We start from the raw sequence: 22,708 nt of genomic DNA on the forward strand, positions 1-22,708 counted from the left end.
AACGAGTTTACTTAGTCAGTTGACCAGACTGGCTCTAAATTCAATCTCTGGCTCAATGTCAAAAACACTAATTAGAATTATTAGTCCAGTCCACGAGAGACGGGACTGGAACCGGGCCCATTCTCGACAGGTATAAAAGTGGTGGTTTGATCGTTGAACCAAAAGGTCAAAATTAACAAGCCCTATTTATCATGGCGAGAAAAATACAAGGGCAATAAAACATAAAATATGCCTTTTAAAAGAACTTCGCATGAATATTTTGGATCTATACTGTATCAAACTCATGAAAATATTCATCCGCAGGCACCCCCTTCAAAATTTCATCCTAAGGCGAGGGAAGATTATCCTCTTGCCGCTTCTGCCAAGTGCTTTCCGTAGGATAACCTCGCGAAACATGTTAACAACACAAGCAGTGCCAGATGCCAATGTGAACGAAATAAGCTCTTCGTCTTAACCTCACATATGTGTCTTTTGTCTATCATCCACATCTTCACACGTTCAATCTGTCACCAATAAAGAATTGTTAGTCTATGTGTGAAGCAAATAAGGCCACTATTTTTCTGTGGTGGGTGCACCTACACTATCTTGATTCAGCTTCTTCCTCAACGCTGGGTTGTAGCCCCTCCATTTCAAGGACATTATTATATGCCTCAACGGGATAGTTGTATGTCACCATAAACACCTTTCTTGAGCCGTTCCAACAATTCATTCTCGATACTCTGGAAAAAAAAATCAAGAAATATTAACAGCGATGCAGCAAACATGATCGCAAACTGAGTTACAGGAGGCTGTAAGGGGAAACCTTATCCAGAACTTCAGCCTTTTCCTCACTCCTAGCCTCTCTTTTCTTCTCTTTTCTAGGCACTGTCATTATCTTCTCCCAACAAACAAAAAGAAACTACCAACAATGTTAGTATTTAAGGGGAAAAAGAAGTTGCACCAGAAGAGTAACACTGCATAATCACATTGTACAAACAATTAAAACTAAATAATAAGAATTCTGGTGATTGTCACAACTGACAAACTTAAGCTACATACCAATATACCACCTACAGCACTACTACTATAAAATAATAAAGATGACCTGACAAATCTTTTCAGCAGCATATTTTATGTCATGGATTCACAGTGATCTGTGATGAGAAAAAAAGTGCTGCTGGCAAGAAATAAAGGTAGACATCAAACCAGAGTTTTTCTGGCAATAATATGGAGATGATGTAGGCCTCAGATCGCGATTGCTTAAAATTTTCCCTCAACCAAGAGTTTCAGGATCTGTCATCCAGGGTTCCTTCGAATAAGTTGGGTTGACAAAGCTTTTATCTCAAGTTCATATAATGTGATCACTAATTCTTTCGAGAATGTTTGACATGCAGGAATCTTGTGTTGAAATTCATGGGGAAAAGAAAGAGATTTTATGTAAGGTGGAAAAGTGGAAGCTTATGATGGACTAAACATTGTTATTATTGATCACGAGCTTCCCATCTTGAAATTTTTGCTGATTACTCAAAATTTCACATGTTCCTCCAGACGTTTGATATGAAATAGGAAATCTGTGTTTGTTGAATTTTATATCCAATGGCACAAGATGGCATAGCAGGTTGCAGGTTAAAAGCCTCAAAATGCTAAGTAAGTTATGTGATGGATTAGGCCAGTTACATTGGACTCATGTATCATGCTTCTAGGATACGTATTTTCCTCATAACCGAGGGGCCTGAAGTCGAGCGCAGTTGGAAGTGGGTACTTCTAACTGTTTGTTTTTATGTAACAAGCCCGAACACTAAAATATAAGTTTCCCATCCACCCAAAAAGGCAAAAGTTTTTTTTTTGTTGTTTGAGAAAGAGAGGGGGGAGTGGATAAGCAAAAATTTAATGCAAATTTAATGCTCTCCCACTCGCTCCGTCCTTTGAAATGAACCATTTAAGTGAATAATATACTGACCATTACTGTATATAATCTAACGATGTATGTGGGAAAAATTGCGCATCCTATGCACCAATTTCGTGCAAAAGAAACAGCTGAAGTGGCAATAACTTGACTTCAGTACAGTGAAACAAGCATCTGATTAGAACCCAAGTTCAGACATGTCAGACACTTACAAGCAAACAAATGTGCCCCTAGAGTATCTCAGCATCATTTCGGACATGGCATTCATGCCTTTTGTGAGCACAACTTTTCTGTAAAGTGTTTGAAATCACCATGAGTTTTCAAATGAAAGGTATTTCAACTACAAAATGGGAAGCACAAACTCATGTTTAAAGAAGTGCATCGTACTGATTCAGAATGATATCATGACCAGATAGTTCACGCCCAAGGCATCCACTTCAAGAAGAGAGTATGGGTCATCTTTTCGTTCAAATGCATGAAATTGAATTGATTATGATAAAACATGGTCAAGGAAGGTGCAATGCAAGAAGTTCAAGATGAAGACCGCTTAATCAGGTATTTGTTGAAGACTGAAGACAGGAGAACAAAGATTTGGGTTGAATATTGATAGATGAGGAGAAAAGAATGAAGGGGTATTTGAAGGGCACTAATTTGAGAACAGTATATGAATTCTGAAAATGCCTAAATTATCACAAAAGAAGCCAGAAATCTGATACGCGAACTATAGATTGAATATTAGCACTACTTAGAGATCAAAGTGGTTTAAAAGATATGTCTATGCATGACTCCAGGAAAAAATGGAAAGACGGTAATGAGAAAGAACATATAGTTGAGCATGCTGATGAGCAAGGAGTTGCGAAAGATAAAGAACACTTCATCAAAATCAAAACTGGGAAGCAAACAATCTGTGGAGATCGGAAAGTAGGGCAATTTTCTATACCATGGAAGCATATCATAGGATCATAAACTTTTTCTCTTAGAGATATTGCCTGGAATAAACTTCAACAGAGACCAATATAGTTGGGCCATTCTTCATATCTTGGTCTAGAAGGGAAGACAATCTTGTAATGCAAGTACATATACATAGAACATGGTGCTAACAAGTTTATGTTAAGATCCCATATCCAAACCCTATATTGAAAAAGAAATCGATGAAGAAATGAAGAATGGTCTATGTCAAAAAACCGTATGTACAATACACTGCTCACAGATGCACATATAAGGTAAAATATTCTGCAATGATAAGACAACACATATATAAATCAGCATATGAACTAAAGTATCCATAATTAATTTAGATCCAAGACAAGACAAGTACATCAGTATAAGCCCAATCAAACTTTGTAGCAACGCTCAAGTAAACCCCACCAATGTAATTGGAAATAGGAGTGGCACCGGACTTATTCACATAAAGAAGCGGACTTGGGGATCCCAGGTACTTGGAGTCCCAGGCACGACTCCCAGGTATGTCTCGCCGCTCATGAAGAAGAGCAAGATCTCGTTGGTGCATGATTTCAGGTCCCGCAGTGCATTCCAGCAGTCAACTAGCCCCCCGTTGGAGGTGATCCGGGCCTCGAAAGGGCTAATGGCGGGTTCCACGGAGGAGAGCTCGCGGGCATTGGCAAGCCCAACGAAGCTATGCTCGTGCAGTGGAGATCGGCAGGTGTTCTTTTGGGATATCTCAACTGGCTGCCTCATTAGAAAATTCCGTAGTCATGATAGCAAGGTTAGGTTTCTACTTTTTCTTCTTATTTTGTGAATTATACTATTTTTTCTTTCCAGGACTTAAGATATGTGAGAGATAAATGCATCATCCTGATTGATCTCATTTCACATATATTCTCCTTCAACATGGCATGGCACAAGATTATGTATATTCGATTAGTGCACACACAAACAGCTAAAATGGTTTTGCGTTATTATAACAGATGTCTAGGATATTAGAAATCTGGTCCACAAATGTTAGATATCCTATACTAGATTTTCTATATTCATGGTCTCTAGAAGTTCTTGCACTTAGATCTAGTTAAGAGCTATTTAATCTAAGTTTCATAAAATCATTTTCCAATATGAGTTATTATACAATCACAGCATATACAGAATTATAAAAGACAGAAAATATGAAGTTAAAGGAGAAAGAATTAAATTTAACAAGGGGTATATTTAAATGGCGCTGAATTTATGACATCACCAACAAAAAGGCAACAATAAAACTATATATAACCTTGGAATCGATCAAAAATATGGCAAAGAGTAAAGAAGGTGGCACAGAACATACTAAGATTCGTACAAAATGTATGCTAGCAATTGGAGGAGAAGAGGATTGAAATTTAGTTTGTTTTCCTTTTTTTATTCAAGTAAGCAATAGCTTACCCAAGAATGCCACTAATTTATGAAAAACTAGTTAAAGTACACTGTAGAACATGGTTATCTAAATTAAATGCTTCATGGTAACCTCCATTCTGGGTCAAAATATCTTGATTTGTAGTCACAATGTAAACCTAAAGTCTGCCAAAAATGTTATTGTCAAATTTTAAATTTGGTCACCCACGACTGAACTAAAATCAACAATAGAATAATAATATTAAAGCATAAAGAATTCAAGTTTAGGAAACCGTCACAATATTGAGTTGTGAAAGCAAAATCAGATTTATCACTTCACTGGAAAAATGGAAGCAAGTTCCAATAGTGACATAGGCAAAGCAGCAAATTAAATAATTCGGAAATATAAAAAGTTCTACAAAAAATAGAAACAACGATAAAATCCCCAAGGAAAATTAACACAACTAGACAACCATGCTATGTTCCATAAAAATATCAAGTGTTTTAAGCAATATCAATTGAGCTAAGTAAGATGCATGCAATAGATCTCGCCAATCAAGTGCCAAGTTTTCGTGCATATACATCAGACAATTCAAACTAACTCTGAGAATCTACAAGAAGCTCTCCGTTGTTTTAAAAATAGAAAGCATCCTCAATAGCCTTGGACTGTGTTCAGGTTCAGCTTGATCCAATTACTTGAACTCTCCAGGAAGAAAAGTTCAAAGTGTAACGGTCTATCTACCACCACATTGTTCCACCGAGGCAAAAGCATACGCACTTGGAGCCATTCCTTCCAAAAACTGCACTATGCAACACATCCCTAAGTCATTATTTATATAAACTGACCATCTAGTTAATAACTGGACTCACTTGGCCTTGTTTCATTTAGACAAGAATCAGCTAAATCTGACACATTAAGATATATAAAAGTTAATTGAGCCGAAGCCAACTTCAATTTAGCAAATAATAAACACTTCTTTTCTCTTAACTTTCTACTCTATGCTTTTGTTATTCTCTCTGACATCTGAAGGGTAAGACCCTTCAGCATCATTTTATTATGTCAATGAAATAGATGGCTTACCACAATTTCTCCAATAGAAATTAACAAATAATGAAATTCAAGGTCTATGGACACTTGAATAAAATGAAAACTCATCCCTGATATCAAGCACACCAGTCCTACCAATAAATTCCACAATTGCTAACAATTTACTTCTATTTTTTTTTTTTTTGAATATGAGTGAATTTGAATAGAGAAGTAGGAAAAATTTGTACCTTTTTCTTTAAAAGGAGCAAGAAGTCATTTTCTAAAACTTGTTCTCGAAACTCATCAAGAACTGCCAACGGCACGTTACGAAACCCATTGGTCTCAACTAAGGAAGCCATTTAAACTGGTAAAAAACGTTGACTGTGTTTTCTAATATGTTATGATGGAAGACTAGATTTTTCAATAAAGAAGGCTTTTCTTAATAAGGGAATGTGAATATTGCTGATTCTCAAGTTAATTATGATACGACCATGTTATCTTTCAGATAGATTTTTCTATTGTTGATATGTTAAAGAAAATTTTGAGTATTTCATGATTAGGGTGAGTTGATCATTGGTTAAATATGATCTAATTTTTTAAGAAACCAAATAAGTCATGTGTTAATTGTTCCCTCTTTATGATTTATAAATTTAAACTAAATTTAAATCTTTGTGGCATATTAAATCATGGTATCAATACTTTGCCTTATCGGACTTGCTCTTGTGAATTGTGCCCAATCATTTTCGAAATAGACCATTGGTGTTTAATGACCGTCATTACATGTTCATTTTGTGAATCACATTTCCAGCCATATAAAGATTTGATACTAATAAGGTTGGTCATTATCTTTCGTGGATCAGCACTCTACTAGAATAATTGTATTAGATCCATTGTATTGGATCAATTTTATTTCAAGTTCTATCCCAAATACAATTGATTTAGTCGATCTTGTTGTGAATTGATCCCAATCCGATCTAGAGTGAACTTGCATCATTCTTAGATTTTAGCTAAACACTTATCTAGTGCTAATCTTGCTAGTTTATATGAAATTTTTCATAATCGATCCAAAGTTATCTATCGCACTGATTTTGATCGAGGAGAATGAGATCTTAGATTTATGTTAATGGGTCGAGCATCTCTAAATTGAAGGCCTAGGTTCTTCAAATTTCGAGGACGAAGTTTTCTTATGGAGGGGAGAATGTAAGACCGGATCCGAAATGGTGTAGATCAAAGATGGTCAAATCTAGGTGGGGTTGAAGCAATGGGCCAATTTACCGTCCGGATATCGAGGCAGTACAGGTCGTCCACCTAGAGATCAACTTGGATCTGAGCAAAAAGAAAGCCAGGACTTTAAACTAAGATCCATAGGTCCAGCTTAGAGAGAGAATCTCGGTCCAATTCTTGCTTTGATCATGATCACAGGCCCGGTTTGAGTGCGGCCCAACCATTAGGAGAAAGGTCTACATCTACTCGATTAAAGAAAGTCAAGGGCTAGTTTTGTTTTTCCTTTTAGCCTAAAACGGGGATGAACACAGTCCAAATGAATGAACTCGGCCCACAGTGGATGGATAGGGCCCAAAATGAATGAACACATTTCAAAATGGATGAATGGGGCCCAAAATAAATGGACTCGGCCCACAATGGATAAATAGGGCCCAAATAAATAGACACGACCCAAAATAAACACGGCCCACAATGGATGAACAGGGCCCAAAATAACTAGACTCAGCCCACAATAGATGAACAGGGCCCAAAATGAATGGACATGGCCCATAATAGATGAGCAGGGTCAAAAATGAATGAACTTGGCCCAAATAATCATGGCCTATAATAGATGAACAGGGCCTAAAATGAATAGACTCGTCCGACAATAGATACAACCTAACAGAATGAACAGGATCCGAACTCGGCCCACAATGGACACGGCCTAACATAATGAACAGGGTGCAAACTCAGCCCATAATGGACACGGCCCAACATGGTGAACAGGGGCCGAACTCAGCCCAAAATGGATACAGCCCAATAGGATGAACAGGGCCTGAACATGGCCCACAATGGATACGTTCCAATAGGATAAACAGGGCCCGAGCTCGGCCCAAAATAGACATGGCCCAACACAATAAACAGGGCTTGAACTCGGCCCACAATGGATACGACCCAACATGGTGAACAGGGCCCAAACTCGACCTACGATGGACACGGCCCACAAGAGTTCTTTATCCTGATAAACTCAAAAAGGAGGAAAGGGAAAGAGAAAGAAGAGGGAAGAGGGAAGAGAGGAAAGGATCCGATGGCGGCCGAGCTGGGCGGCTGACGGCAGTAGTGGCCGACGGCTACTGTGGCGACCGACAAGAAGAGGAAAACCGAGGGCGTCCTCGGTTTGGGGCCGGGACAGAAAAAGGAGGCTCGGATTATCTAGCAATAGAAGAACAAGGAGAAGGGGAGTTCACTGGTGAGTTGCTGGAGGGGATGGTTCTCGGACAAGGGTAGCTAGTCCGACAGGCTAGCGGCGGCGGCGGCGCTTCCGACAAAAAAATGAGTAATGGAACAAGAGGGTTTTCAAGGCATGGCGCTTATTGGCCATCGAAGGGAGAAGGAGGGAGGAAAGGGAGGAGAACGCTCGACGGTGGATCAACCGTAGGGGGGCAGAATTTTATAGGAGGGTTTCCAAACTGGGTCGACTCATTCACTACCACAATTATCACAACGGTTGAGCAAGATCGGCGATTGTTCAGGCTGTCATGGGGCTGCCACGGAACCTACCCCTGTTACGCCCGAGGAAGGTGAAACAGAGGATCGTAATCGCAATCCTCTGTTCTGCTTCTTCTATCCAAATTGGACTGAAGTTGATTGGGCCTATCGACTTTAGTCCAATATGGCCCATTTTGGCCCTGGTCTTACATTCTCTCCTCCTTTCTTCATGATCCTCTATTGTGCTTCTTCTATCCAAATTGGATTAAAGTAGGTTGGGCCTGCCGACTTCAGTCCAATATGGCCCATTTTGGGACTGGTCTTATATTCTTCCCTCTTTAAAAAAATTGTCCTCAAGATTTAAAGAATCTAGACCTTCCAATTTAGAGATGCTTAGCCCATTGAGAAACATAAATCCAAGATCTTATTCTTCTCGATCAAAATCAGTGTGATAGATAACTTTGAATCAATTATCAAAAATTTCATATAAACTAGCAAGATTGGCACTAGATAAGTGTCTAACTAAAATCTAAGATTGATGCAGGTTCACTCTAGATCGGATTGGGATCAATTCACAACAAGATCGACTAAATTAATAATATTTGGGATAGAACTTGAAATAAAATTGATCCAATACAATGGATCTAATACAATTATTAGGGTAGCGTGCTGATCCATGAAAGATAATGACCAACCTTATTAGTATCAAATCTTTATATGGCTGGAAATATGATTCACAAAATGAACATGTAATGATGGTCATTAAACACCAATGGTCTATTTCAAAAATGATTGACCTCAGTTCACAAGAGCAAGTCCGATAAGGCAAAGTATTGATACCATGATTCAATATGCCACAAAGATTTAAATTTAACTTAAATTTATAAATCATAAAGAGGGAAAAATTAACACAAGACTTATTTGGTTTCTTAAAAATTTAGATCATATTTAACCAATGATCAAATCACCCTAATCATGACATACTCAAAATTTTCTTTAGCATATCAATAATAGAAAAATCTATCTAAAAGATAACATAGTCGTATCATGATTAACCTGAGAATCAACGGTATTCACAGTCCCTTATTAACAAAAGCCTTCTTTATTGAAAAATCTAATCTTTCATCACAACATATTACAAAACACAGTCAATTTTTTTTACCGGTTTAAATGGCTTCCTTAGTTGAAGCCGATGGGTTTCGTAACGTGCCATTGGCAGTTCTTGATGAGTTCCGAGAACAAGTGTTGGAAAATGACCTCTTGCTCCTTTCAAAGGAAAAGGTAAATTTTTTTCCTACTTCTCTATTCAAATTCACTCATATTCAAAAAAAAAAGAACAATCAGAAGTAAATTGTTAGCAATTGTGGAATTTATTAGTAGGATTGGTGTCCTTGACATCAAGGATGAGTTTTCATTTTATTCAGGTGTCTGTAGACCTTGATTTCATTATTTGTTAATTTCTATTGGAGAAACTGTGGTAAGCCACCTAGGTCATTGAAATAATGAAATGATGCTAAAGGGTCTCACCTTGCAAATGTCAGGGAGAATAACAAAAGCATAGAGTAGAAAGTTAAGAGAAAAGAAGTGTTTATTATTTGCTAAATTAAAGTTGGCTTCAGCTTGATTAACTTTTATATATCTTAATGTGTTAGATTTAATTGATTCATGTCCAAAGGAAGCAAGGCCAAGTGGGTCCAACTATCAACTAAATGGTCAGTTTATATAAATAATGACTTAGTGATGTCTTGAATAGTGCAGTTTCTGGAGAGAATGGCTCCAAGTGCATATGCTTTTGCTTTGGTGGAACAATGTGGTGGTAGATAGACCCTTACATTTTGAACTTTTCTTGTTGGGGAGTTCAAGCAATTGGATAAAGCTGAACCTAAACACAGTCCAAGGCTGTTGAGGATGCTTTCTGTTTTTAAAACAACGGAGAGCTTCTTGTGGATTCTCAGAGTGAGTTTGAATTGTCTGATGTATATGCATGGAAACTTGGCATTTGATTGGCGAGATCTATTGCATGCATCTTACTTAGCTCACTTGATATTACTTAAAATACTTGATATTTTTCTGGAACATAGCATGGTAATCTAGTTGTATTAATTTTCCTTGAGGGTTTTATTATTGTTTCCATTTTCTGTAGAACATTTTATGCCTCTGAATTATTTAATTTGTTGCTTTGCCTGCGTCACTATTAAAACTTGCTTACATTTTTCCACTAAAGTGATAAATCTGATTTTGTTTTCACAACTCAATATTCTAAATGTTTTCCTAAACTTGACTTCTTTATGCTTTAATATTATTATTCTATTGTTGACTTTAGTTCAGTCGTGGGCGGCCAAATTAAAAATTTGACAATAACATTTTTCTGGCAAACTTTAGGTTTACATTGTGACCACAAATTAAAGTCTTTTGACCCAGAATGGAGGTACTGTGAAGCATTTAATTTAGATAACCATGCTCTACAATGTACTTTAACTATATTTTCATAAATCGGTGGCATTCTTGGGTAAGCTATAGCTTACTAGAATAATAAAAAAGAAAACAAACTAAATTTCAATCCTCTTGTCCTCCAATTGCTACTTGCGCACATTTTGTACGAATCTTAGTATGCTCTGTGCCATCTTCTTTACTCATTACCATATCTTTAATCGATTCTGAGGTTATATATAGTGTAAATGTTGCCTTTTTGTTGGTGGTGCGATATTTTCAGCTCCATTTAAATATATCCCATATTAAATTTAATTCTTTCTCCTTTATTTTCATATTTCTTGTCTTTCATAATTTTGTATATGACGTGATTGTATAATAACTCATATTGGAAAATGATTATATGAAACTCAGATTAAATAGCTCTTAACTAGATCTAAGTGCAAGAACTTCTAGAGACCACGAATATAGAAAACCTAGTGTAGGATGTTTAATATTTGTGAACCAGATTTCTAATATCCTAGACATTTGTTATACTAACGCAAAACTATTTGAGCTATTTGTTTGTGCACTAATCGGATATACATAATCTTTTGCTATGCTATGTTGAAGGAGAATATATATGAAATAAGATCAATTAAGATGATGTATTTATTTCTCACATATGCTAAGTCGAGTTCTAGAAAGAAAAAATAGTATAATTTACAAAGTTAGAAGAAAAAGTAGAAATCTAACTTCGCTATCATGACCACGGAATTTCCTGATGACACGCCCAATCATGACATCCCAAAAGAACACCTGTCGATTTCCAATGCACGAGCATAGCTTCGCCTTATCCTGCATTAAGATATATAATACAAAGTTATCTATATTCTAATAGTTATGGAAGAAAAATTTACTAGCTCTCGATTAAATATAGAAAAGGTGATAATGGAAGAGGAACAGTATGATAGGATATAAATGTCAAAGGCTTCGCGGCTGTGGGATTTGCAGGACTTGATAAGGACTTGTGGTGGGTGGGGTTGTGGCGCACCGTCTCAAACTGAAACTAAAGCAACCAATCAAAAGGCTTAATGGACAAACTCATGAATTTTAGGATTTGAACAAATCTCAAGAAGGTGCACGGCTGGAGTTCTCACCACTGTGCAAGGACACCTTACCAGAGGCATCCCACAAGAAGTTAATGATGAGACTGGCTCCATTGAGTGTATGCGTTCGGACACCTGAAATTACATGCCTCAAATGGCAGTCAGTAAATTATGCATTACTCAACACCTGAAAGACTTAAACAAAGAAGATAGATGCATGTGTCAGAATTTATATTACAAGAATAAGAAAATCCCAGAAACTTCATAGTTGATTTATTTAGTCATGCATACCAAGACTGTGCCTTAAGCTAAATATTAGCATCTTCATAAGAAGGGCCCAGTACTTCAAGTTGTCTTATGTTGCCATGCATACAAAGACTGCATGTTTTAAGCTAAAATATTAGCATCTTCATAAGAAGGTCATTGAATGATGGAGGACAGCTGTGTAAGAAATAAAGAAGCCTGGTATAGATTGCTAGGCATAAAAACGTGAATAACGTCTTTATATAAATTACATGCCTTACCACTACTAAATATCTAAACATCAATTTCAAAATAATCAAAATGAAGTGAAGGAAGAAAAATTACCACGGAGGCATGTGCTCGGAATCTCGAAACCACAGATGCATCTACTAAATCCCAAAAGAAAATAAACCCATCATCAAACCCACCAGCAACATGTGCATCAGTGTTGGTCGGGCAGCAATTCATCTTGTAAGACTATGAAAAAGAAATTCACAGTAAACAGCAGTATCACACCACTGCGAAAGCAACGTAAACTTTAACAGCAGGGATCACGGGATAACATGACAACAAAATAAACTACAGAACGTGTCTGTCAAACCTTGCAGGTATGCCCCTTGTATTCTTGCAAAAGTTCCCCCGGGGACCTAACAATAGAAGCAAATCATAAATAAGCATGTATGAGATATATCTCAATTTTCTAGGAGATAGTGAAGGATATTATATGTCCAGCAGACGTAGGGTAGAGTCCAAGCAACTTGCTAAGACACAGTTATTATCGTTCCATAATGAGACACAGTTCACAGACTGCCCCAAGTTGTCAACAAGTTCTCTAGTACATGGAATTGAAAGAAACCTTTAGAACAACATCCAAAGTGAAATAAACTTTATACCGGATAAACAGCCTTCTTTTAAACAGAAATATATCTACTTGACTCCATGATCGAACCAAATCCGGGTTAACAGCAAGCCTGGTAGATGTTGTCCATGAGGAAAAGGGGGAAAAAAACTGACCTAAAGATTGGCATCTGATCGATCATAAGGCGTCATCGCTGGCATGCGGACGCGGGCGTGGGCGGCCACGGTAGTTAGCGAAGAGGCGGGACCCTTCCTCCCCCAACGGACGGCGATCCATGAGCTCAGGCTTGGTTCCAAGAAACCCCATCGCCATCGGAAACGCCGTCACCTGGATCCCTTTCAGCGGACTCCCTTCAGGAGACACGATCCCCGTAGGACTCGCCGCAGGAGAATTCATCGTCGTCCCTTCTGGGGGATACCCTCCCAGATGCATGATCTCCCCGGTAATCGGAGCCTCGATCGCCGAAGATATCCCTCTGGGCGCGACTCCGGGCTCCATTGGCAGCTGGATTCCGTCCAGATAGGACGGGGAAACCACCGCCGGAAACGTGGATCTCGATCCCGGATCGGCGCCTCCGGCAACATTGGGAAGAGCTCCGCGATCGGAGACGGCGCCGAAGCTGGCGTATCAGGCGGATCGGCGGACGGGTACCGAGGGAGATGGAGATCGGGCGGTCTTGGGGGAGGAACGGGTCTGCCAGAGGCCTTGTGGCGGTGGAGGGCGAGGACGACGTTCCAGACGTCGGCGATGGCGAAGTCGGCGATCCGGGGCTGGCGGTGGCGGGCGAGGGCGGATGTCGCGGTGGGGAACGACGGTGGGGAGGGAGGTAGGGCGGGAAGAGGGAGGCGTCGGAGGGCGACGTGGTCGCGGAGAGGGCGGACGTCGGCGGCGGCGGAGGGCGACGTGGTCGCGGAGAGGGCGGACGTCGGCGGCGGCGGAGGGCGACGTGCTCGCGGAGAGAGCGGAAGTCGGCGGCGGCGGAGGCGCAAAGAGGACAAAGTCGGTGGGGGCGAATAGGGTGTGGGAGGAGTTGAGACGGAGGAGGTCAAAACGAAGGTCGGACGCGGCGATGGCGTCGCCAAAGAACTGGTAACCGCGAGGCCGGAGGGCGGAGATGGTGGCGTCGAGCTCTCGATCGGAGATTCAGTCCCCCCGGCGGGGGAATAGCGAGAGGAGCAGGACGGCGAGGAGGAGCGGGTGGTTCGTGGTCGCCGTTGGTGAGGGAGAGTGGGAGGAGAGAGAGGAGAGGGGAGTTCTTGAGTTCTGGGAGAAACATGGATGCCGAGTTTATATGGGGTAATTTCTTGGGTGCAGATACGGGGTATTTGCGGAATTGCCATTGAGCCGTCGGCGGGAACGAGGCTCAGTTTAAATCTTTGGAATGGGTCCGTGGCCCATGTCTAGGCCAGTGCCCAGCGGCTTCAATTGCACCAGGGACGAGAGCTGGTGCTCCTCAGTATTTAGTCTCATACGGTTGAGACATTGAATCGAAGTTTACATGCCTCTTTCCTACTAGCCTTCTAAGATCCTAATTAATGTTTATGTGTAGTTAAATCACCTGCCACCATTTATTCATCGATCAATGGCGAATGATCGAAATGATCCAACAGATGATGTGCCCTTCATTTTCCGTTGTTCTGTTGATTAGCGAGAATCACCTGAATCTCAATAGTGATTCGACCGGATAGAAACACAAATGGTGTGGATCCAACTCCTATAATTACAAGAGTTAATCATCTTTTCTTTGCTTCGTAGTCTTCAATATTGATATTGATTTTTACATGGAAGGGGAGCTTGAGTTGGAATATGAAATGATCACGGCGTGCATCTCTTGTGGTTGGCAAGCCTGGCCCAAGAACTTTCAAAAAGCATCCCCAAAGAACCTAAATGATGACATCCAGCAACAAGCTTACTCAGTCAGTTGACCAGAAAATGTACATCGTAAACCTCTAAATTCAATCTCTGGCTCTATGTCAAAAACACTAATTAGAATTATCAGTCCAGTCCACGAGAGACTGGACTGGACCCGGGCCCATTCTCGACAGGTATAAAGGTGGTGGTTTGATCGTTGAACCAAAAGGTCAAAATTAACAAGCCCTATTTATCATGGCGAGAAAAATACAAAGGCAATAAAACATAAAATATGCCTTTTAAAAGAACTTCGCATGAATATTTTGGATCCATACTGTATCAACCTCATGAAAATATTCATCCGCAAGCACCCCCTTCAAAATTTCATCTCTAAGGCGAGGGAAGATTATCCTCTTGCCGCTTCTGCCAAGTGCTTTCCGTAGGATAACCTCGGGAAACATGTTAACAACACAAGCAGTGCCAGATGCCAATGTGAATGAAATAAGCACTTCATCTTAACCTCACATATGTGTCTTTTGTCTATCATCCACATCTTCATCACGTTCAACCTGTCACCAATAAAGAATTGTTAGTCTATGCGTGAAGCAAACAAGGCCACTATTTTTCTATGGTGGGTGCAAGTACACTATCTTGATTCAGCTTCAGCGTTTAAAATCGTGCAAACCAGAGGGATTTAAAAAAAAAAAAGAAGATTTATACACATTTAGGACTTCACGTAGCAAAAATCGAGTCACATAATCAGAAAACTAATGAGTGCTCAACATTTACTATTAAAAAAATCCAGCCAAAGAACTTCAAGATCCTAATAGTTTTCAATGAAAACCTACTTCCCTCTCCTACTGGTGACAGCTGAGTTCAAATCCTGCACCGTGCGGAAATGAACAGTACCACTAAAAATAGCAGGTTAACATGAGTGCATCAAGATAAGTATAGGGAAAATGAACGAGATATTGAGTCCACAAGGCCATGTGGAAAGAAGGCAAGAAGGTTTTGGAAAGAAGGCTAGACGTTTAATAAACCAATTAGGAACTGTGAAAGAAGAATTCACAAACAGAAGAAAGATCGGAGGGAGGCAAGAGGGGTATGGTTAAAAAGAAGTCCAAAGAGATACCTGAGCAGTTTTATTTCATCATATTTTTTCAATTCTTCATTCATAGAGATCAGTAATTTAAGCAATTTCTAGAATATTGCTGTTTACTCATCGTACTTCCCTTTCAAGTGAATCCAAACAGAAACATACAGCCCTTTTAAGTTGATCTTGACTTAGATCCTTAATAAATCGGGTCTAGTTCAAAAATTTCTCTCTTGTTTATAAGGTATGATTTTCTAAATGATACAAATACAGGTAAGATGATAGGAATTCCATGTTACCTCAATAAGTACCCTCCCCTTTCTTTTCACCTTTGTTCCTGAATCAGACCCAGATCCTCTTCGCATTTTCTTTGCAACCTGCTGATCAGATGGATCCATCTCTTCCTCGTCCTCGTGCATGTCATCTGAGTGAGCAAAAGACATTACTTACACAAACATACAGATAAAGATGAACTAGATTGAGACGACGGCAATGTAGCAAGGTTAGTTGAGTGATAGAGTTATTCAACTTTTCATTTTTTAAACTTTTCCTGATGGCGATTTTAAGTTTTGGAAATCGGTAGGCCATTTAACTTAACGTCATTTATATTTTCACTTCCTTTTATTGATAATTTATTCTGAGCTCTCAGACTCTTAGTAACCATGCCAACAATTGGCAGCATAACTTTGTATTTTGAATGTGAAGACGACCAGTTCTTGCAGCTTAGCAGTGGTGGAAATTCCCTAAACAGGAGTAGTAATGAAAATTGCGTTTCATAAATTTAATACTATATTATAAATAATCTGAATTTTCTTTACCATAACCATCTTCATTCAATGACTCGTCCTTTACAAATCCACCAAAGTCTTCAATGTCCTCTTCCTCTTCAAGTACATCATAGCCTTCAACATACTCCACTTCAGGTTCCTGGTAGCTCCAAAACATGCATACAAGTCATGGGTACTGAAAAGAATAAGTCGCAAAATAGAATAGACTATCCAAGACCATACTTCATCTTCTTCTTCAATGCTGGGCTGTAGCCCCTCCATTTCAAGGACATTATTATATGCCTCGACAGGATAGTTGTATATGTCACCATAAACACCTTTCTTTAGCCGTTCCAACAATTCATTCTCAATACTCTGGAAAGAAAATCAAGAAATGTTAACAGCTGATGCAGCAAACATGATGGCAAACTAAGTTACAGGAGGCTGTAGGGGGAAACCTTATCCAGAACTGCCGCCTTTTCAGCCTTTTCCTCCCTCCTAGCCTCTCTTTTCTTCTCTTTTCTAGGCACTGTCATTATCTTCTCCCTATAAATGAAAAGAAACTAGCAACAATTTTAAGTATTTAAGGGGAAAAAGAAGTTGCACCAGAAGAGTAACATTGCATAATCACATTGTACAAACAATTAAAACTAAATAATAAGAATTCTGGTGATTGTCACAACTGACAAACTTAAGCTACATACCAATATACCACCTACAGCACTACTACTATAAAATTATAAAGATGACCCGACAAATCTTTTCAGCAGCATATTTTATGTCATGGATTCACAGTGATCTGTGATGAGAAGAAAAGTGCTGTTGGCAAGAAATAAAGGTAGACATCAAACCAGAGTTTTTCTGGCAATAATATGGAGATGATGTAGGCCTCAGATCGCAATTGCTTAAAATTTTCCCTCAACCAAGAGTTTCAGGATCTGTCATCCAGCGTTCCTTCGAATAAGATGGGTTGACAAAGGTTTTATCTCAAGTTCATATAATGTGATCACGTATTCTTTCGAGCAAGTTTGACATGAAGGAATCTTGTGTTGAAATTCATGGGGAAAAGAAAGAGATTTTATGTAAGGTGGAAAAGTGGAAGCTTATGATGGACTAAACATTGTTATTCCACATCACGAGTTTTCCATCTTGAAATTTTTGCTGATTACTCAAAATTTCACATGTTCCTCCAGACGTTTGATATGAAATAGGAGATCTGTGTTTGTTGAATTTTATATCCAATGGCACAATATGGCATAGCAGGTTGCAGGTTAAGAGCCTCAAAATGCTAAGTAGGTTGATGTTGATGAAGACAAGTAGTTATGTGATGGATTAGGCCAGTTGCATTGGACTCATGTATCATGCTTCTAGGATATGTATTTTCTTCATAACCGAGGGGCCTGAAGTCAAGCTCAGTTGGAAGTGGGTACTTCCAACTGTTTGTTTTAATGTAACCAAGCCCAAACTCTGGAATATAAGTTACCCATCCACCCAAAAAGGCAAAAGTTTTCTTTTTTTTGAGAGAGCGAGTGGATAAGCAAAAATTAATGCTACTTTAATGCTCTCCCACTCACTCCATCCTTAGAAATGAACCATTTAAGTGAATAATATACTGATCATTCCTGTAAATAATCTAATAATGCATGTGGGAAAAATGGCACTTCCTATGCACCAATTTCGTGCAAAAGAAACAGCTGAGTGGAAATAACTTGATTTCAGTACAGTGAAACAAACATCAGATTAGAACTCAAGTTCCGAACCCAAGTTCAGACATGTCTGACACTTACAAGCAAACAAATGTGCCCCTAGAGTATCTCAGCATCATTTCGGACATGGCATTCATACCTTTTGTGAGTACAGCTTTTCAGTAAAGTGCTTGAAATCACCATGAGTTTTCAAATGAAAGGTATTTCAACTACAAAATGGGAAGCACAAACTCCATGTTTAAAGAAGCGCATCGTACTGACTCAGAATGATATCATAACCAGATAGTTCATGCCCAAGGTATCAACTTCAAGAAGAAAGTATGAGTCATCTTTTCTTTCAAATGCATGAAATTGAATTGATTATGATAAAACATGGTCAAGGAAGGTGGAATGCAAGAAGTTCAAGATGAAGACTGCTTAATCAGGTATTTGTTGAAGAATGAAGACAGGAGAACAAAGATTTGGTTGAATATTGATAGATGAGGAGAAAAGAATGAAAAGGTATTTGATGGGCTTGCTAGTACAAAAACTGGTAGACTAGAGAACAGTATATGAATTCTGAAAATGCCTAAATTATCACAAAAGAAGCCAGAAATCTGATACTCGAACTATAGATTGAATACTACCACTACTTTGAGATCAAAGTGGTGTAAAAGATATGTCTATGCATGACTCCAGGAAAAAATGGAAAGACAATAATGAGAAAGAACATGTAGTTGAGCATGCTGATGAGCAAGGAGTTACGAAAGATAAAGCACACTTCATCAAAATCAAAACTGGGAAGCAAACAAACAGTGGAGATCAGAAAGTATGGCAATTTTCTATACCATGGAAGCATGTCATAGGATCATAAACTTTTTCTCTTAGAGATATTGCCTGGAAATAACTTCAACAGAGACCAATATAGTTGGGCCATCCTTCATATCTTGGTTAAGAAGGGAAGACAACATTTTAATGCAAGCACATATACAAAGAACATGGTGCCAACAAGTTTACATTAAGAACCCATATCCAAACCCTATATTGACAAAGATTTTGATGAAGAAATGAAGAATGGTCTATGTCAGACACCCGTATGTACAATACACTGCTCACAGATGCACATATAAGACTCGCATGTGAAATCTATATTGATGAATATATTTATAAGATGCCCAAATTCATAGAATAAAATAGATTACAAATGGATAACACACTGAACATTAATTAACATTCTACAAGAAGGAAAAAAAGAGCATAAATGATCTTAGACAATATGGGTGAATAAGGATTTGCTGTACCGTTGTTCCATTATAAGAAAAGTTTATATCCATCTTCTTATAGGAAATAAATAATAAAGTTTCTGCTTAGAACGTGGAATAATCATTACAACAATTATGTGATAGTTCCAATGTTATAAATTCAATCCCCAACACATACCAAAGAAGCAAGGGAAAACAATTACATGAATAATATATCTCCACATGGTAAATTCTACCTAAACCTACTGAACTTGCAACTTTCAGAAGCTGAAGAGAGGATCTGTATCAGAAATTCATACCTCACTTTCAACTGGAGCTTCCTCATACGGATCCGATATTGAGTCATTTTGGTGAGACGTTGCTTGATTTTATGCACAAGTAACTTCGGCCAATATTCCTGCAAAAACAAAAACAGGTCATGTTACTGAGTAACTTCAAATATTAATCTAAAGCCTAAATATCTTATCAGAACTATTAGTGATTTAGTACAGCATACCAGGTGTTTGTCAATAGTTTCTAGTGCTTTCTCATAATTTCTGGGCAGTTTAACTTTTTCCCACAATTCATTTGGCTTATGAGCCCTTTCAATAGTTTTCATGTATAAGTAAAAAACCCCTGCACAAGGCACCAAGTCAGGATGTAATGGAACAATCATATGTGTGGTAGTGCTAAATGAGAATTGTCATATTCACTCTGTAACCAATCAACAGTAGCACACAATAAAGCCACTTTTTAATCATAGTAAATAGTTCTTATCTAATTTATTCTGGCACTGGAATCTGAATTTTCTTCCAAATAAGGCTGCATCCTTTGACAATAAAAAGCTTTTAAATCTTCCCCAACAACTCCCATTTTTTGTGGGCCTCCCTTCCTCCTCCCTGACCCTTTCATGTATCTTAATTTTCTCTCCTTCCTAAGACCTCCTCTGGTTTTTATTGCAGGTGACAAAGCTTCTGATAAGGTTATATGGCTCTTAAAAGCCAAAAGTTACTCATAGTTGTTGTAATTTTCATTTTCCTAATTTCAGCAGAGTAATAGTTGACAAATATCAACAAAACCATGCATGTCTTGGCATGTTCAGGCAACCCATAAGAGGAAATCTATGGAGGCTCAAGCAAGCTAATAAAAGGATTGAGAGCATCACATATAAATGATAAATGAGCTCACGGATCCCAACAACTGGGATGCAAACTGGAGAATAGAAACAAAAATGTGTACAGATCATGAAACAGATTTTGCTTAGATGTCCTGATATGCTAGTGCCAGACATATAGACATTTGCGTATCTTTCAAAATACGTTTAAGTTCATAAAGGACATCAGAAATATGCCTTTTCCAGTACAAAAATGTGAAATGGTTACAGCTTTCTAATTTTAAATACATATAAAAACTAAAGTAGGAAATTATATAATTTAATTATGATATTCTTTTCCAAGAAAAACATTAAATCATGGCAATAAGCTTGAGGACCAGTCATCTGGGATAAATGTGGGATATTAACTCTAGACTTGTCCAAGTTATTAACTATATCTAGGTCAGTTTGGATCAAGGTTTGGTTAGAGGTGTCATTAGCATTTCAAATCAATGGCTGGAGTTCACTTCATCGAGATTCTCATTAGCTTTCCTTTTACAATTTTAATTATAACTTAAGTTTATAAGTTTGAGGACAATCACAGAAAAATAGAATTCAATATTATTCTCCAATATGCAATTTGTTGTTGTGCTTTACTTCTTCCCAACTATTCTTCTATTTCTAGTATAATGTATCTTACCTTTGCTGCAGTTTCAAACTCATCGTAATGGAAATGATCCCCTCATAGGAGATTGTCTAATAAACCAAATACATCTAAAATATCTTTTGAAACATAAAATTTGACAATACTCCAAAGCATTGAGGAGTAAGCTCCCATATAGACCTTTTGCCCTCGAGTTTATTCCTATTCATTTTGATTTCCCATGAAAAGAGCATGACTCATTACCCTATCTCAAGAGAAAACCTCTACTAAAAAGCTTTATTTGCAGCCATGATGTTCTTAACCTTTGACCCACCAATTCTAAGCCAAACTCTAATGAATGGTTTCAAACTTTTTAAATGATTACACACTGCTACTTCATGCTAAAAACAAGAAATTGCTTAATCAGCCAATCTCTGAGGACATTTCACAATAAAACGCTCCGTTCGTTGATGTAATTTCCATCGGTAACAAAATCTCTATTTTTACTGCAATTAACTCTTTGAATTAAGTCGCATCAATAATGTGGCAATGCTTTTGCATTTCCCACAAGACTGACATTCTTCCTGCCTTCTAGCGGTGCTTTTTCAAAAGGATTTGACAGGTCTAAGGAGAGGAGGAATGAGGTGGTTCAAGTTGAAATTGATATAAACCAGTGTCAAAAAACAAGTCTTCGTAAAAATTCATAAATCTGAACTTGTTGAAGCGAAAGGTTATCAGCTCTTCCAGGTTTTTATATGATATGAGCATCAAAATCTTTCTTGTGTGTGCACATGATTGAGTGGCAGCAAAACCAAGCTAGAGTCATTAGTGCAAGACAAAATATCCCGTAGAATTAAAAGAAGACATATTAACGAATAACAAAGACAGGATACAGTAAAGCGGAAATTAAAAGCCAGGGAGGTGGAGTTGGAGACCATCGTGATCGCGAATAGTGGCATAACGGCTGTTGGCAAGGGGACACGAGCTTCGATTGCAGATGCCTGTAACGTTGTATGGATTTCTACAGAAATTCCCAGTAGTGATTCTACACGACATCAAAGTGTTAAAGATCTGTGAAAAAACTAGGGAAAAAAAAAAGATTGACAAAAGACTAACACTAATAGTTCCTCCATTGAAAAGAAGAAAAACAATTCGGAGAGAAAGGGGGAGGAGTAGAAGGAGATGGAGATGATTACTTGGCCATGAAGCTGCAGTGGTTGTGCCTGATTACTTGCCATATCACCTCGTCGTTTTGCATCTCTGGAGCTCGATTTCGATTTCTCTAGGGTTTAAACCCAAGTAGAGAGAACTAGAATCAAGAAATTGAGGTTTTAACAAGATTTCTAATCCTTTTTATTGGAATCCTCTCCTCGTTAGGGTTTCAGGTGGTAGGGGCTTTGGCGTCTGGTTTACAGAGGGGAAGCGGAGAAGCGGTGGTGCGGCGGCGAGCGAGTCCTTATTTCACCGAGAGCTGGAGAATCGCCTCGGACCGGCGTGAACCCGCCCTAAAAAAATACGGGGCGGCTCAAAATCTGCGGACCTGACGAAGTTCGGGTCAACCCGAATCCGGCACGGTTATAAGCTCGGGGGATTCGGGTTGGACTCCGGAGCCCTAACGGGTCAGTGTGTTTGAGTGGAATCCTAGAGAGATGGCATAAGTGCACGCTTTGGATATTCGGTTGCATGGAAAATTATTCACTTGATCACTTTGGAGGAGCAAAAACAAGGAGTTTGTGAGTAAATTTCATTTAATGCTTAGACTCCTTCCGAGTGAAGTATGCAATTCGCAA

At 38.7% G+C, this 22,708-nt stretch overlaps 2 protein-coding genes across 5 annotated transcripts; both read right to left on the minus strand.

Moving 5' to 3' along the window:
* Positions 1-166: 166 nt before the first annotated feature.
* Positions 167-14,258, minus strand: LOC103703185 (WD repeat domain-containing protein 83-like). 4 transcript variants are annotated; one of them, XR_005513587.1, is made up of 7 exons: positions 12,701-14,258; positions 12,288-12,333; positions 12,032-12,163; positions 11,495-11,578; positions 803-11,403; positions 580-719; positions 167-503 (listed from the first exon to the last, which is right to left on the minus strand). XR_005513587.1 is itself a non-coding variant. In XM_026803023.2 (4 exons), the coding sequence occupies exons 1-4, from the start codon at positions 12,724-12,726 to the stop codon at positions 11,789-11,791; spliced, it is 237 nt and encodes a 78-aa protein (XP_026658824.2). In that variant the 5' UTR covers positions 12,727-14,258; the 3' UTR covers positions 11,597-11,788. The 4 variants fall into 3 exon arrangements, 1 of the variants encoding a protein (XP_026658824.2); XR_005513586.1 differs by having other exon boundaries at positions 803-11,578; XR_005513588.1 differs by lacking the exons at positions 167-503; positions 580-719; positions 803-11,403; positions 11,495-11,578 and adding an exon at positions 11,597-11,821.
* Positions 14,259-14,589: 331 nt separating this feature from the next.
* On the minus strand, positions 14,590-22,408 carry LOC103703184 (protein MAK16 homolog A). Its single transcript, XM_008785954.4, has 9 exons — positions 22,115-22,408; positions 21,854-21,963; positions 19,700-19,818; positions 19,503-19,600; positions 16,715-16,802; positions 16,500-16,631; positions 16,308-16,416; positions 15,789-15,913; positions 14,590-14,965 (listed from the first exon to the last, which is right to left on the minus strand). The coding sequence occupies exons 1-9, from the start codon at positions 22,174-22,176 to the stop codon at positions 14,918-14,920; spliced, it is 891 nt and encodes a 296-aa protein (XP_008784176.1). The 5' UTR covers positions 22,177-22,408; the 3' UTR covers positions 14,590-14,917.
* Between the last annotated feature and the right edge of the window lie 300 nt (positions 22,409-22,708).

This window comes from Phoenix dactylifera, chromosome 10 (assembly GCF_009389715.1).
Source record: "Phoenix dactylifera cultivar Barhee BC4 chromosome 10, palm_55x_up_171113_PBpolish2nd_filt_p, whole genome shotgun sequence".
NCBI lineage: Eukaryota > Viridiplantae > Streptophyta > Magnoliopsida > Arecales > Arecaceae > Phoenix > Phoenix dactylifera.